General features: G+C 36.9%; 1 protein-coding gene across 1 annotated transcript in view; it reads left to right on the top strand.

Moving 5' to 3' along the window:
- LOC106071763 (nonsense-mediated mRNA decay factor SMG5-like) overlaps nucleotides 1–10,869 on the top strand; it is a 41,660-nt gene extending 30,791 nt beyond the window's left edge. The window contains exons 22-27 of the mRNA XM_056021504.1: nucleotides 2,501–2,560; nucleotides 3,313–3,469; nucleotides 5,298–5,388; nucleotides 6,708–6,788; nucleotides 7,158–7,318; nucleotides 7,970–10,869. Coding sequence (XP_055877479.1) covers nucleotides 2,501–2,560; nucleotides 3,313–3,469; nucleotides 5,298–5,388; nucleotides 6,708–6,788; nucleotides 7,158–7,318; nucleotides 7,970–8,043 — 624 coding nt within the window. The 3' untranslated portion in view covers nucleotides 8,044–10,869. The remainder of the gene's footprint in view (nucleotides 1–2,500; nucleotides 2,561–3,312; nucleotides 3,470–5,297; nucleotides 5,389–6,707; nucleotides 6,789–7,157; nucleotides 7,319–7,969) is intronic.
- The last annotated feature ends 7,176 nt before the right edge of the window (nucleotides 10,870–18,045 follow it).

The raw sequence follows: 18,045 nt of genomic DNA, 5'->3' as shown, positions 1-18,045 counted from the left end.
TTGTGATAGAAGGTCAAGTATAAAGGCGGATAGACAGCAGTGGGGGGTGGGAGAGAGGTGCACTTCTTCCACCCCCAGCAGATGGCATCTTACACAAGCAAACAAAACTCCTCTTAATAAAGCCCCCCCCCCGCGTGTTATTGTTCAGTGGACACCCTTCCCGTCTGTGTCGGGGGGGGGGAGATTCTATTCTCCCCTAATGGCTAAAGTTATTTATTTATAAAGAGGAAACAAAAAGAGAGGGGGTGGGATCAAAGTTGCTTTCTTTTTACGGCGATCGTTGAGGAAAAAAATAACAACAAAAAAACTCTTTCCACTTGAATCAAATAATGGGGTGTCGACGCAATGGACCGGTACATGAAGATTAGGGGAAAGGGGGGGGGGGGAGAGGGGGAATAACATTAAAAAAAAGGAAAGCCTGGGTCTATTGAAGAGAAGGGGGGCATGTCCCCCCCCCCCCCGAGTGTATAACGAAGAATGGTTAGGGGGGAGGGGGAGGCAATGCTCGACAAAAGGTCGGGAATGAAGAAATACATTGAAAAGCTCAAGTCTCGTGTTGATATGTAGACAGCAGCACTAGTTACTAGATCTAGTATTTTAGTAGATAGGCCTCACTAACAGGGACACTAGCTCAGCGGATGTGAACAAGCCAATTGAATATACCCCTGGTGTACGGATGTCACACGAGTAAGTCAGGACCTGGAAATGTGTCACAGCTATAAGGTGTCCTTCTGCGTGTGCGTGGCTGTCGGGTGGATCTGCGGGTGGTTGGGGGTCAGTGTGGCAGGTGGTGGGGTTGACTTTTATGTTGTATGTACAATAAAGATAATGACATTGTTGTTTTTTTTGTCTTTTGTATTCTTTGTCATTTAAAAATAAATAGTTTTAATGGTAAATCCTACAAGTAAGCTGTGGACTTTCGCCTCCCCCACCCCCCCCCTTTTCATGATGTCACTATTGCTACCCTTACTTTTGAAGAAAAACATGAGTCTAGCGCCCTCTGGTGTTAATCCCTATTGAAAACCATCTCGAAGGGAGTTGTTCCTACATTTCTTTTTGTTAGATAAGTCCATGCTTTATCTTCTGAAGTAGCTTCTATGAACATGGGCCCACAATGTTATCAACATTTTTAGAATGCACTTTATTTAACAGATAGGATCTATCACAGTACTAGTATCAACTTTTACTGAATGTTTATCACAGTAAAGTGTGGAAACCTATTTAGAGGACCTTGCCTTTTTTCTTCTAAATCCAACCAGATCATCGGCGCCCCCCCCCCTCTGTACATAAATATCTGTTCATGTATTTATTTTTTAAATAACGTTTAACATTCAAACATTCTTTTGCCTCAGAATGACCAATGAGTGGTATTTGAAGAAACATTTTGTATCTTGACATTTACAACAAGTGATAAATACAATATGGGTAGACTGACTGTGGCGTGTACGACAATAGAGTCCACCTTTTGTTGACCTAATATTTGGATGCGACTAGATACTTGAACATTGTTGATTGTTCTCGGAAGTTGTAATGTCTATAACAAGGACTTGAGAGTTAGTTAGACTTCTTTTTATTATTATTATTGGACAGCCCAATCTGTTCCCCCGCCCCACCCCAGGGTCACATACACACACACAGATTCTAAAGACCTTTTCTCTGTCAAGGTTGATTTACTCCTTCTTAGGCTGGCTAAGCCTGCTCCATCTTACTTCCATCACAACATGCACACTGGCTAGACATTAGACCATGCAATATATACTCTTGAGCATATGTGATACGTATACTCTATGAGTCTATGTAATATGTACACTCTATGAGTCTATGTGATATGTACACTCTATGAGTTAGTCTATGTGATATGTATACTCTCTGAGTGAGTCTATGTGATATGTACACTCTATGAGTCTATGTGATATGTACACTCTATGAGTGAGTCTATGTGATATGTATACTGAGTCTATGTGATATGTATACTGAGTCTATGTGATATGTATACTCTAGTCTATGTGATATGTATACTGAGTCTATGTGATATGTATACTGAGTCTATGTGATATGCATACTCTGTGTCTATGTGATATGTATACTGAGTCTATGTGATATGTATACTGAGTCTATGTGATATGTATACTCTAGTCTATGTGATATGTATACTGAGTCTATGTGATACGTATACTGAGTCTATGTGATATGTATACTGAGTCTATGTGATATGTATACTGAGTCTATGTGATATGTACACTCTAGTCTATGTGATATGTATACTGAGTCTATGTGATATGTATACTGAGACTATGTGATATGTATACTGAGACTATGTGATATGTACACTCTAGTCTATGTGATATGTATACTGAGTCTATGTGATATGTATACTCTAGTCTATGTGATATGTATACTGAGTCTATGTGATATGTATACTCTAGTCTATGTGATATGTATACTGAGTCTATGTGATCTGTATTTACACATGTATGATGTACATTGTCTCTATTTTCAGAAAGAGTCTGAGAGTCGTAGAAATCAACTGATGAGAGACATGGCACAGTTAAGGCTCCAGGTACTTTTTCTTTTCATATTGCCGTGCTCCTCCTCTCAACCAGACAAACACACACACACTTTAGTTCTAGGGTTTCACTGGTGAGCACAATTGGCTCACACTTGGCTCCTGTGTGTGTGTCTGTTGGTACTGTGGTCTTATCTTGTCACTATTGCAAGTAATAATACTTAGGTGTAACATTGGTAGATCTTTGTGTGTGTGTGTTTGGTAAAGGTGTAACATTGGTAGATCTTTGTGTGTGTGTGTTTGGTAAGGTGAGAGTTCATCAATTGTTTTATAGTGTACACATATTCAGTGAGATGGTACACATATTCAGTGAGATGGTACACATATTTAGTGAGATGGTACACATATTTAGTGAGATGGTACACATAATCAGTGAGATGGTACACATATTCAGTGAGATGGTACACATATTCAGTGAGATGGTACACTATTCATTCCTTTCTTTCTTAGTTTCTAACCCTTCCTAGTTTTTCTTTTACTTATTTTTGCTTTCGTAGCAACACAATTAAAAAAAAAATTAAAAAAAAACAATTAATGTTATTTTAAATTGTTGAACATCAATCTACTTTTGATGCTCCATACATACGACCTATTATATCTATATAGGAAGCCTTCTTTAAACCCTGAATAACAAAAATAACAATCATTATCTCTGTTGGAAGACCTCGGGCTTGGCAGCCAGGCGCTTGAGGTCAGCAAGTTCAGTTTTGATGAAGTTTATGCTTTAACTTTCTGTTCACGACCAGGCGGAAGTCAGCGAGCTGGAAGGAAGCCTGAAAAGTGCTGAGCACCCCGTGTTCCCCCCTTATGTAGTGGTAGATGACGCCGCCTTGTGCAGCTACCTGAGCAAGGTGAAAGAGTTGGCAGGGTCAGCCCGTTGCATTGTGGTTATTCCATTGGCAGGTCAGTGTTTAAGTTGGTTTAAGTTGATGAATGTAGCAGACAGGGTCTTAGTTATGTCATTAAAGTCAACTCATGACCACATCTCACTTTTTGTAGTTTATTCATTGGCATGAAACCCTCTACCATGAACTTGACCTTATTTTTAAATGCCCTAGCCTAGATAGTCATTGCTGGTACCACATTAAATTGTGGACTTTGGCGTCTCGTTAAGAAGTACATACCTACTTTTTGTTTCTCTAAAACTTTGATGCATGGCGTTACCCACTCGTTAAGCTAGCCCAAACCTCAAATTGTCTCGACCATCCTGGACCCCCCTCCTTTTATACCACTGAAACAATATGTCAGTCATTTTGAAGCAAACATTTGTATACATGAATCCCCCCCCCCCCCCCCAGTTTAGACTGCCCTGTTGTAGTTAATTTCCTGTGAGTTAGGTATCAACATAACAATACATATGTCTGTCTGGCAAATAGTCTCAGCGTTGAGTCTGCATCCAACAGGAACCAAACAATGGCTCTCATAAATTACTTGTAGGCCCAGAAAAATTGCATGACAAAAAATTAATTAATTTTAAAAAAAAAATGGAGACGAACAAAAGGTAGATAGCAGGATAGCAGTTGTTGCAAGAATTGTTCATTTGGGGTGTATTCGTGGGTTCATAGTTCAACTCATCTAGTTTGATCTTTAGTTGAAATGTTTTACACACTTAGAATTGGATCTTGGTTGACTCAATAGAAGCAACCTTAGAAATGCTTTACACACTTACATTTAGTGATTTATTGGGAGGAAGAAAATAAAACAAGGCTTTATGAATGTGCACTCTAAGTGGGGGGAAAGCTTTTACCATTCCAGAAGGGGGAATTCTTGTGTATGTGACACAATTGGAAAAGGGGGGGGGCACTTTGTGACACTTACCACTCTGGTTACTTTTATTGTTTTAAATATTGATCTTAAACTAACTGCGCTCAGTGCTTTTTTTTTCTTTTTGTTAAAGGATTATGGCCCCGGTTTGGAGGCCAGCGCTTGGCTGGGGTCCTGGGTTCGAATCTCAGGAAACTCTGGGATTTTGAACTTAATTAAGGGCATCCCCGAGTCCACTCCACTCTAATGGGTACCTGACTTAAGTTTGGGGGAAGGAAAGGCGGTTGGTCATTGTGCTGCCCACATGACACCCTGCTCGTTAATCGTTGGCCAATGAAACAGATGACATTATCATCATCTGCCCTATAGACCGCATGGTCTGAAAGAGGAACCTTATTTTACTTAGTAGACATACGGGCCTAAGTAACCAATGTCTGGGCTGTATGACTACCTCCATAACCACACAGCGTTTGTTGGGCTCATTCGTCTAGGAGCTTAGAACGCCATGGACATTGATTTCATAGATGGGAAAAACGGGAGCTCAACATAAACAAAGCAGACACTGTAGGGGAAGGGGGCGGTATTCTCACTGCACTTCAGTCCTGCTCTTGAGGACCACGCTGTGATGTATGATGTCCATAGACATCCATTCTGTCTTTTGTGTGCCTACAGTGAACACAAGAGTACATGATGTTCCGTGTTCCCATGTGACACCTTATCCTGTTCACCCCTCTTGTTTACAAGTGGTTGCACCCTCTGCACTTTTGACATGTCAGCGCCAAGTCATGTAGCAGTGTTGTCAAACATTGTTTTCTCTTGCTGGGCCCATCATTTAGATTTATTTTTTGTGTCAATGTTGGCTAACTATGTTTTTTAACCTACATCTATGTATTTTTAATTTGTAGTGCTTTTGTTCTTTAATAAATGTACAGTTGTTGTTGTTTTTTTTACTCTAATAAATATACAGTTGTGGATAGCCTTGACCTTCAGAAGAAGGACAGCGCCAATGCAAGGGAGGCGATCAGGTGGCTAGAGGCGCAGTTGAGGAAGGGCAACAGGTACTGTTCCATTGATTTATGATTGTCCTTTGGTGGGTGTCAGGGCTTCAACTCATTAGTGTAAGGCTGAAGCAACCAGGGGACCTAATTAGCATGTTTATTTCCTCCCTCCAACATTTCTCTTCATTTAAGACTGGTGTGTTTTTGACATAGAAATAAAATGGAGACAATGCTTGGGATCACTGCCTAGTCAATGTTCATGTGTTTTGAGTTGTCTGAATTGTTTAGGTAGTACAGTGCAGGAGATTTTGGATAATTGACCCCATCAGGATGTTTCTGTTCTGGGTATTATTAGCCTGCAGGTCCTACGTTCTCTATATTTTCTGTATTACAAGATTGATTTGGTACTTTAAGATTAAGTCAGATAAACGAAAGGTTTGACTAACCAGTGATATAAAGAGGTCAATCTCCCTGGGCCCCCAAAGGTTGGAAAATCCTAGCTATGCCACTGCCTTTAGCTGTCATCCCTTACACCTTGAAAAAGTTTTGGACATTGGGTTATAATCAACTTTTTTTTTTCTGAAGGAACACTTGAAACAATCATATTAGTGATAATGAAACCTTATTTAAAGTTATTTACACACAAACACTCGCAATTAACAACATAGTTTGACCCTATCAAACAGTGGTCAGTTGGTTCAATTCACAAATAGGCCTACTTTATCCTATTGCATTAAGGGCCAGTGATTTAAAACAGAGACTATTATTTAACCAATGTAAAACTCTGTTGTGGGTTTTTTTAACTGGGATTTAAACTCACAACTTTTTTTTGTTTGACTGAAGCTGTTGAGTCACTGCAATGTTACTGAATAGTTCATATGTTTGTTTGTAAAATGTTTTACATGTTTAGGATGTTCCTTCAGAGTTGAAGATAGTTTACTTCTTAGTCCAAACCTCTCGCTGGACGACGAGGGATGGAACCCGGGACCATCGATAAATCCAAATAACAGTCCAGCGCGTAAACCCCACGACCAGGCAGCCATCCAAGCTGTTGAGTCACTGCAATGTTACTGAATAGTTCATATGAAGCTGTTGAGTCACTGCAATGTTACTGAATAGTTCATATGAAGCTGTTGAGTCACTGCAGTGTTACTGAATAGTTCATATGAAGCTGTTGAGTCACTGCAGTGTTACTGAATAGTTCATATGAAGCTGTTGAGTCACTGCAATGCTACTGAATACTTCATCTTCATTTCGCTATTTTCTTGGCATATCACTTGCTGGGCTTCCTTCAAAACTGTGAGACTCAAAGAGTGTATTAAAAAATGACATGGGTCTAAAACTCTGCTTGTTCTCAAAGTTAATGTTTTGTCTTTCAGATATATCAGAGCCCAGAAACCCAAAGAAACTTTGTCCACACAGCAACATGGCTTGCTCAAGAAGAGGAATAGAGAGGCTTGGTAAGTAGAGCTGAAATTGTCCACTCTTACCATTCACTTTAAACATAAACAAAAACTTGTTTTAATAGAGGAATAGGGTTTTGTTGCATTTGTTTTTCTCTTGGTCATGTAAAGAATCAAGAATTTAAAAATAATAAAGTCTGATTGGTTAATTTATATCACAAGAACTGTCTGTATTTTATTGCCATGCATTTGGGATGGAGATGTACATAGAAAGAAGAAAGTGACCAAAATGTAAATTTCATGTATTGGTTTCACAACTAGTGGCACGTGGACAAAGTTTGTAAAATGATATGCTCAAGACAATGCTTATAGAGTTTTGAAAACTACTGAACCAGGTTGTCAGTTGCTTTGGTTTCACCTTTCTAGGTATTACCTTGAACTCCTTGGCTGTGCCAGATATCTGGCTCAACAGACTGGTACATTTACAGGACACAGTGTTGTGGCAGTCCTCACTGGACAGCAGAAACTGATGACACCACCTATACAGCCTGTCATTGCACAGGTCAAGACCTCTTCAGAACAAGAAGGTCAGTTTAATATCTTTTCCGTTATTTCTTTATGGGTTCAGTTCTAATCAGATAGATTTGAGTGAGAGCAGTGGCGTAGCTAGGGTGGCGGTGGGAGGGTCAAAACTTTAAAATTCCCCTGGGTCCCCACTAAGGGGGCCCCCAAATGAGTGTCCGAAATTTGTTTTTACTTTAAATATTACGCCATTATCTCATGTCTTGATGCGAATGTCAAAATGCAGGGGCCCCTAAAGAGGTCAAGTACCCCAGCACCCTAAATCCTTAGCTATGCCACTGAGTGAAAGGAATAGAGTACAACTCTTTGTGGTTCACACTAAGGGATGGTGTTGAATGTTTTTAAGGGCCCAGTTAAATAGGGTGTCTTGTTGACCACGCACCTTGACTTTGCTAACGTATGTCTGGTAACATGGGTGAACACAAAATCTTTTTATTCAACACAATTTTAACCCCTACAATTCATGAGCCAAGCATGTAAACTTTATATTGACCAGTAGTATTCATTAGTGATAGTTAACACTAAGACCGGGTAACTTTTTTAGGATTGTTTTCATTATGAAACAAAGAAGCATTAAATTGCACAACCAGTTCTTGTTTTAGCAGTATGTAAATGTTAATGTTCTAATTCATTCTGGTTATTGTTTTCATGTCTAGGTGTTACCATTGACACAGTGATGGAATTTAATCGTAAATGGAAGTCTGTGCTTCTTCAGCAAGGCAAGGGATGACAGCAGCAAGCACTAACCAATACGTTGAGACCTAACTTCTAGTGACCCGGTTCATTAAGATCCGTGAATTATCTGCCACTGACTTCGTATTACCAGTAGTTTAATTGGACTGGACAAATAGTGTATACCGTCATATTATGAATCCAAAAATGAAAACAGCTTGAGATGGAGGAAAAATCTGGCCACACTTCTGGATCAACTCAACAAAGCAATTAGAGATATGATGTAAGAGAAATAAAAACATCTAAAAGTGACTTGGGTTCTGATGTTTTGGCCAGCTTGTCATAATAACATTAAAGCTTGCATCTTGGAGAGGAAATGTTTTAATCTGCTCTGCGTCTTGCTTTGCTGCCTTCAAAAAAAGAAAATATTATTCTGTTCATTCCTATTGCCTGCCACAATTACTGATTAGCCATGTCTGTTTGTGCATCTGGAACAATTAACTTGTTCAACAGATCAAGGTGTGGCATGGGAGAACATTATTGGACCCAGATCTCATAACTTGGGAATCCTTTTAATGTGTGACTTATGTTATAACCTGGATTCAAATTTCTTTTTTTTTTTTTTTCTTTGTGTGGGAATTAATTACTTATGCTGACAATTCTACCTGGTGACCACTCTGATGAGACTTCCATGAAGTATTTTAACAAAGCAAGGATATTCTATGACAGCAGGTTCAATCTTTTTAGGTAGTAAATTAGTGAAGAGATGTAAATCAACTTTTTTTTTGTGTTGTTCAAAGATAATACTACAGAATTGTAGATGTTGTACCAACTGGCAAGACTATTAAGCATTGCTTAATGAAACTGTAAGTCTGTGTTTGCTGACCAACTTAATGTGAAATTCTAAGTTCCTAGTATTTTACTCTTTGACATGTTGCTCCATGTCACATTGTTAGCCAGATTTAGCAGCTTGTATTTATCTTATTGTTCGGTCAAATATATATATATATATATATAAATACACTTACTCTTTTGTATTTTTCCTTAAAAATTTTAACTACTGTACTGTAATAGTATAGATACTTACACACACACAAAACTTTTAATAATAAAAACACGCAAGTTTTCAATTAGAACTAGAACAACTCTGTTCATGTAGATTCTATTTTTGTGTCTGTTTCAAACAGCTGATGAGAGTCTTTGTCATTTCTGTCTCTTTGATTTCATTGTTTCTGAACAGGAAAAATTTATTTTTTTTGTTTGGTTTTAACTTTTCTCTGCTCTAGCCATACATTGCGATGATTTTGTCTTCGTCACTATGTGTTTGTTTTAAATCCTGTGTGTTGGTGTTGACTAGATGATGTTAACTTTGATAAAATAGGCTGCCCCCATTATTCAGTCAAGCCTGGTGTGCAATTATTGTAGCAGCACTTTGAAAAGATTATCAAATACCTTGTGTCTTGTCAGAGGTGGATCTTTATTTCAAAATATTAAACAAATGTATCTTTTAAAACCAGCTTTAGATATATCTTAGTAGTGGACTGGACATGACTTAACTGTTGCATCATCTCAAACTCTTAGTTTTTAATTCTGAAGCCAAATTTTGGTTTTTAGTTTTAAAAAAAAAAAACAGCCTTGGTGTTAATATCTAGGATCTTGCAATTTACTTATACAAATTTGCTTACAGAGAACATTCAAACATTCATTAAGATAGTAAAGAAGATATACCATACAAAAAAAATGTAATTCAGCTTACATCCAATATTCATTATTTGACCTAGTAGCCTTTTTAATAAACTTCTAATGTCAAGACTCTTAAAAGATGTCACATATCTTGTGTAAGTTTTATTCCAATTTTTTCTTGTTTTTTTTTCTTGTCCCTTTTTTTCTGATGTAAAATATATTATTGAGGAATTTGTACTAGAGAAAAACAAATTATTTTTAGGGCAATATGACCTGGGGGTGGGGTGGGGGACATCTAGCATAAATATTATGTATGTATGATGAATTGCCTGAACAAAGGCTGTACTGGTCACAGCAACCTTGTCTTCAGATGTGTCAGCTTAGGGGCTAGATGGAAGGATGTTATGATATACAGGGACATTTACTTGCACAATGTCAAGGATGTTCAGGGTGGGGTTTCATATAAACTATGAGGTGTAGATTTTAAATCTGATGAGCCGCTGTATAATGAGATTAATAAAAGTCCTCCTTAAAAAAGTCAAGAAGGGGATTGTGATTCAAGCTTTAGGTTAGAGGTGCTCATGTTATTTACACACATTTGACTGTGTTGCCCATTTTGGCTCCAGAAATAATGTGGTGTCAGAAGTGAGAATACACCCGTTCATCTCCCTCTTTTCCTCATCCTGCTGTCTGCTGACCCCCTTTCCAAAAAGCTACTCCCCCCTCCTTCCCAATCTTGAGCTTTCAGTATGACAGTTGGTTTAGAAAGTTTACACCATGTCAAACATAAAAAAATATATATATAAAAAAAATAAAAGATCAATTTGTGCAGTTCACTCTGTAAGTGACCAGTTTTTCCTTTGTGTTCTTGTGTTCATGAGCACTGTTTAGTAATTGGCCTGAGAGGTCAACATATTTACTGACCTGGTCTCCTGATTGAGTCAGATCAATCTGCCGTACATCTGTATGTATATAGATTGTTCTATAAAGTTTGAGCCCAGCTTTGATTGATCACCTGTATGTGTAATGTCAAAAGTGAAGGCGATCCAATCACTGTTTGTTAAGGCAATAGTTTTCTGTTCATGTTGACCAGTTCTAGACATCAGTCTCAGCGGAACTCTTTTGATTTGTTTGTATTTGTTTCTATACAATCTGACTTGAGACCTTTTTGTTTGAGTCAATAAACTGAGCAGAGTCCATACTCCCTGGAGTTGTATACTTATTGTGTTTACTGTAGAACCCATTGTGTTAGCATACAGTCTACAGAATTGAATGTGTTGAACATAAAGTTGGACAGTGTATTTGAATGAAAAGCTTTATTTATTATGACAGTTGCAAAGATAGTATCGAAGAAATGTTGAACAAAGCCATCAGCACCATACTAGCCTCCTCCTCCCCCCCCCCACCCCCCATTTCTTTTCTTTTTTTTTTCAATATTTGACCCTAGGGGGAGGGGGGTGAGAGAAAATGTGTGATGGTTGGAAAATAATTTAGTACTACTATATTATGTGTTTTTAATGTGTCTGCATTTATATTGTGTTAATAACACCCCCCCCCCCATTTTTATTTTAGCCCAAATGTAAAAATAGTCTAGCGGAACAGGTCTACAAAAGTTGATAGGCTCTTACAATACTTTGCAAGTGTATGAACAAGGGGGGAAAAAAAGGGAGGGTAACTCTCCCATTGAAACCAAAAAATAAAATGGCAACGGTCATTGTGGTAAGAAGCCAGGAGAAATCATTATCCATTTATTTTATATCTTTTGTTGAAAGTGTGACAAAAACTCTTCTCCCCTCCCTTTCTGGCAATTTTGATCAAATGTCATACGAATTTCATTGTGAATATGTACTTCAGTAGTCACTATTAATATATTGTATCTGCAGACCTTACGAATGGACTGATTACGTAAATAAATATAAAATGGATTATACATAGAAACAGGTGGATTCAGTTTATTTAAATATATAGCACCTTCACTTTTGACTTTGCAATATATATATCAACATACTACCTGATAACTCATTCTTATCTACTCCCACGTGCTAAGGCTTCCTTGACAATCTTTTGGCCCGCGAATTTTTACCAGAAAGAAATTTCTACATACACGCGATTATTCTTTAGTTATTCAAATCTATGTCTTCGTACTTTTCTTTACGACTCTAGGAACTCTGGGCCGCTTGCTTCCATCTGCCTGTCTGAACAAACTTCAGTCTGGGAAAGATCCAAGCAGATGTACATTTTTACATCCCTATTACCGATGGTTCGTATCCCAGGACGCTCGAGTTAGAAGCGAGTCCATAAGCCGAGCATACCGGGGAAACTCCCTTATTCCTTCTCTGTACAACACATCAACCGTAGACCTAGAGGTGTCTGCCATAAAAAAAAAACGGCTTCTTGGGGAATGGTGTGTGGGTAGTGACATATTTATTAGGCTTTCTTCCATCCCGCCAGAGCAATGGACTCTCCTTAGGCAATCAAACGGGGATTCTGTTTGGCCTCCATGTTGGCCTAATCGTCTCCTCTAACGAACGTTTCCATCCGAGCGCCACGTTGAGGTTGAGAAGCAATGCCCTTAATGTTTCTTTTTCGTAGTCAGCGCCACGTTGAGGCTGAGAAGCAATGCCCTCAATGTTTCTTTTTCGTAGTCAGCGCCACGTTGAGGCTGAGAAACAATGCCCTCAATGTTTCTTTTTCGTAGTCAGCGCCACGTTGAGGCTGAGAAACAACGCCTTTAATGTTTCTTTTTTGTAGCCATAGGGGAAGTGAATTTGGTGGCTCCAAATGAAAATGATTTTCACCGATTTACCCCCTACTAGACACCAAGTGTGACCTTTGTTACCCTCTTACGTAGGTGACTAAGCAAGAGACAGTGGCAGATTTTTTGGTAGGTGACTTACGGGCCATAACCTAAAATTCACGGACGGCAATTCATTTATTTTTAATACATGGATAACTAGCAAACATGAACTAATATTGTAAATTAATTTAGGAAATGTCACTAAAAATGTGTACATCCGCGTGTCGTAACCTGTACTGGTTTAATGCATTGCTCGGTAGACCTAACTAGTTCCTTGTAATAGTAAATAGGCATCTTCAAATCGATGAGATTTTACATCCCACTTTACAGGTATTTAGATTTACACATTTAAAAAAAAAAAAGGTTAAAATTGAGTAAGTAACCATTATGTGTGTGTGATGTTTATTTCGACGCTGACATTCACTGGGATAAGCTTTTGTCCTGGTCAAATTGACCTAAGTTTGCACCTGCTATTAAATCTATTAAGGTTTTCTTGATCCACGCCAGTGTTTCTCAAACTTTGATCAGTGGCACCCACCCCAGCTGTATGTCAAGCTGCAAGGTTTTTAAAAAGTAATGAAACTTACTTAGCATAATAATCCGTTGTTTTTTAAAAATATATTTGGAATCAAAATGTACATAATGAATTTTCATTTAAGCTGGCCATTTAATAAGTAAATAATTTATTATTAAGTGATTTGTATACAAGAAAAAGATTAGTTCTGAAGATAGTGGGAGTGGGGGGGGGCAACAGGTCTCCCTTCCAGCAAGTCTACAACCCTACCTACAGAGGGTTCTGGGCGGAGCCCCGGCGCAAAGCGTTTTCAAGCCTTCTGAGCATCAAAACTAATGCTACTGGCGTCAACAACTTTTTTTTTCTCACAGAAATAAGAGTGCATGTCACAAATAATACAATTTAAAAGGGTTGGGTAGGCCAATACGCAAGTCAAAATAAGTCTAAATTAAGAATGAGGCAGTATTGTCCTAAACTATTATGCGAGAGACATTCGAGGAACATAATGTACGTATGCAATGGGCATGAATCGTAAGATCTTCGTATTAGTAAGACATCATATCGCGGATCTTTTCTTTTTTTCGCAAAAAATCATCAAGATGACAATCTTGGGCATAAGAGAGTCGAGTAGAATAGCGGAGACGTTTTAAAAAATGTCTACTTCAAAAAGTTTTTGACTCGATATGGTGCAGACGCCTCTCGCAAAAAAAAAAAAAAAAAAAAAAAGTACGTATTCTTAAAGGTCCTAGTTAGAATATGAAACAACGTCCTCTAGTATTTAAATTGTATTAATTTTTAAAGGATGTGAACGTATTTGTATTTATTTATTTCTATATTTATTAACATACATACATACTAATACATAGACCTGAGATCTAGTACTGGCTAATATATTCTTACTTGTATTCCCCATCTCCCCCCTAAGAGCATTCATTTTTTTAATTTATTTTTAAACCCGTTCGTTGTTTTCGCGGGTGCCGCCACTCGCTCCTCACCTCTGTAAGACTAAAGACAACAAACTAGTCCAGATTCATGTCTCTTCTGAAGACGTTTCTACCACTAACTGCACTAGGAATGGGTGGAAGGTCTACAGCAGGGGTTCTCAACCTGTGGTTCGCGACCCCCTTGGGGGGTCGATTGACGATTTGCCAGGGGTCGCCTAAGACCAACGAAAATATGGATTGTTATTGTCTATTCTTCTATTGCTGTATGTATGTGGAAAGGGGGGGGGGTCGCGTCAGAGGGGGGGTTGTAAAAAGGGGTCGCCAAGCTTAAAAGGTTGAGAACCGCTGGTCTACAGTATCAGAGGAGGGTAGACACACCAAAGGGATTGGGGTAAAAAAGGAGGGGGGGGGGGGACAACAGCGTCTGTGATTATCTCCCTCGCACATCTTTGCGCGCGGCCAATCGGAACAATGGGCGCCACTACAGACCAAGGGGAGCAACCCAAGCCGTGTCATTAGATACATCATATCGACTTCTCCGCCTAACTGACTTCCAGGGTCTAGTAGAGGCAGACCCTAATCAGCATTTTCCCCATCCTCTTATCATATTCTGTTATAAATATTGAAATGTCTAATCCATTGAATTTAAACAGACTTCTCCTTTGAAGAATAAATACGACATATAAGATAGGTTCAATTATAATACATAAGGATACTATGTCACCTAAATTAATGACAATGTAAGATATGTTCAATTATAATACATAAGGATACTATGTCACCTAAATTAATGACAATGTAAGATATGTTCAATTATAATAAATAAGGATACTATGTCACCTAAATTAATGACAATGTAAGATAGGTTCAATTATAATACATAAGGATACTATGTCACCTAAATTAATGACAATGTAAGATATGTTCAATTATAATACATAAGGATACTATGTCACCTAAATTAATGACAATGTAAGATATGTTCAATTATAATAAATAAGGATACTATGTCACCTAAATTAATGACAATGTAAGATAGGTTCAATTATAATACATAAGGATACTATGTCACCTAAATTAATGACAATGTAAGATATGTTCAATTATAATACATAAGGATACTATGTCACCTAAATTAATGACAATGTAAGATATGTTCAATTATAATAAATAAGGATACTATGTCACCTAAATTAATGACAATGTAAGATAGGTTCAATTATAATACATAAGGATACTATGTCACCTAAATTAATGACAATGTAAGATATGTTCAATTATAATAAATAAGGATACTATGTCACCTAAATTAATGACAATGTAAGATATGTTCAATTATAATAAATAAGGATACTATGTCACCTAAATTAATGACAATGTAAGATATGTTCAATTATAATAAATAAGGATACTATGTCACCTAAATTAATGACAATGTAAGATAGGTTTTATTATAATAAATAAGGATACTATGTCACCTAAATTAATGACAATGTAAGATATGTTTTATTATAATAAATAAGGATACTATGTCACCTAAATTAATGACAATGTAAGATATGTTCAATTATAATAAATAAGGATACTATGTCACCTAAATTAATGACAATGTAAGATAGGTTTTATTATAATAAATAAGGATACTATGTCACCTAAATTAATGACAATGTAAGATAGGTTTTATTATAATAAATAAGGATACTATGTCACCTAAATTAATGACAATGTAAGATATGTTCAATTATAATAAATAAGGATACTATGTCACCTAAATTAATGACAATGTAAGATAGGTTTTATTATAATAAATAAGGATACTATGTCACCTAAATTAATGACAATGTAAGATAGGTTCTATTATAATAAATAAGGATACTATGTCACCTAAATTAATGACAATGTAAGATATGTTCAATTATAATAAATAAGGATACTATGTCACCTAAATTAATGACAATGTAAGATATGTTCAATTATAATAAATAAGGATACTATGTCACCTAAATTAATGACAATGTAAGATATGTTCAATTATAATAAATAAGGATACTATGTCACCTAAATTAATGACAATGTAAGATATGTTCAATTATAATAAATAAGGATACTATGTCACCTAAATTAATGACAATGTAAGATATGTTCAATTATAATAAATAAGGATACTATGTCACCTAAATTAATGACAATGTAAGATATGTTCAATTATAATAAATAAGGATACTATGTCACCTAAATTAATGACAATGTAAGATATGTTCAATTATAATAAATAAGGATACTATGTCACCTAAATTAATGACAATGTAAGATATGTTCAATTATAATAAATAAGGATACTATGTCACCTAAATTAATGACAATGTAAGATATGTTCAATTATAATAAATAAGGATACTATGTCACCTAAATTAATGACAATGTAAGATATGTTCAATTATAATAAATAAGGATACTATGTCACCTAAATTAATGACAATGTAAGATATGTTCAATTATAATAAATAAGGATACTATGTCATCTAAATTAATGACAATGTAAGATATGTTCAATTATAATAAATAAGGATACTATGTCACCTAAATTAATGACAATGTAAGATATGTTCAATTATAATAAATAAGGATACTATGTCACCTAAATTAATGACAATGTAAGATATGTTCAATTATAATAAATAAGGATACTATGTCACCTAAATTAATGACAATGGTGCACGTTACAATGTATCGAAAGTAAGTGATCTCAATCGTGATTGATTTAAAGAAATATTTTTTAGCTTCTGCTATTAGTGCTGAAAATATTAAAACCTGCCTTTTTTAAAATCTGCATTGTCTGCATTATTTACTAAACAGCGGACACATGGTGGTCCCATCGGGAGCAGCCTCTGTGTTAATGTGAAAACACAAACTTATTTACTATTAATATTACTCTTAATTTTTTTCAGATTAGTTCTTTGAATGACTATCTGAATTTGATTTTTAAACCATTCCCCGCCAGTGACAACTAGCACCGCCGCGTTACCAGAACCAGAGCTCTGTCGCTAATCACTATAAAATCAATGATATCTGTAAAAAAAAAAAAAAACTCACTACCAATGATTTAATCTATTCACCGACATCACATTGCCAGTAACCCTTTTCTGCCACTGTCCATTTCCTGTCAATGTCCAATGCTATGCCACTGACAATGCTCTGCCACTGACCCTTCCCTCCTTCATGTTTTTGTGTGTGTGTGTGTGGGGGGGTCTCTTAGCTTACACTTTGCTATCACTTTCTTTAATGTACTGGTATCGAGCTAAAAGATTTGAGACAATAAGAAGTCAGTATAACATGTCACATTGACCTATCCCATGATACAGTAACAAAACACGTTCCAGAAGCTGAAAGTTAGAATCAGCGAAACTTGCCCTAGTGGAGTGTCACTGAAGAATGCGGACCATGTCCTCCAAAGCTGCATAATTTATCGAGAGGCCCGAATAGAAAACACTTGGCCTTAAACACCCGTATAGAGTAAAAACTGTGTGGAGAGCCGTCTGGAAGCCATTTCATCTCAGCTATAGGACTACGAACCAACATTACAATGAAAAAGATCAAGAGAGATAATACATGCATTTTATTACATTTTATTACCGGTACTTGACTTTCTCACACACCCTCCGAATTCCAAACATATGCATAATATGCATAGTTACCTAACCTGTTGTATGATGAACAAAGTTTGGGGTCAGAAGACTAAGTAAAGTTAAGGCACAGTTGATGTATATTCAGAAAGATTTAGACTTGCTGGTCTGTACAAAAGAAAAGATCACTTTCTCGAATTTATAATTTCCGACAGGCATGTCACGTGCCGGCATACCCCCCCCCCTTTTCTAAAAAAATCGTCTGGTACTCTAGACCAAAAGAACTGCAGTTTCATTCATTTTAGAAATACTGCGTGTCCTCGAAGTTAAGTGTACATATAGAAGCTATTAAATCCCTAATTAAAATGTCTTTCTGTGGCGGCCCCATCGGCTCATTGGGTTCTGGCACAAAAAGCTTGGCAGTCTGCCCCTGACATTCATTGTGTTCTGATGTGTGTATGGAGTATTTGATGTTATGTTTAGAAAGATTGTCGCAGAC

Source organism: Biomphalaria glabrata, chromosome 1, assembly GCF_947242115.1.
Source record: "Biomphalaria glabrata chromosome 1, xgBioGlab47.1, whole genome shotgun sequence".
Taxonomy (NCBI): Eukaryota; Metazoa; Mollusca; class Gastropoda; family Planorbidae; genus Biomphalaria; species Biomphalaria glabrata.
Note: the sequence above shows the minus strand (reverse complement) of the source record. Positions and strands in the feature narration are given on the sequence as shown.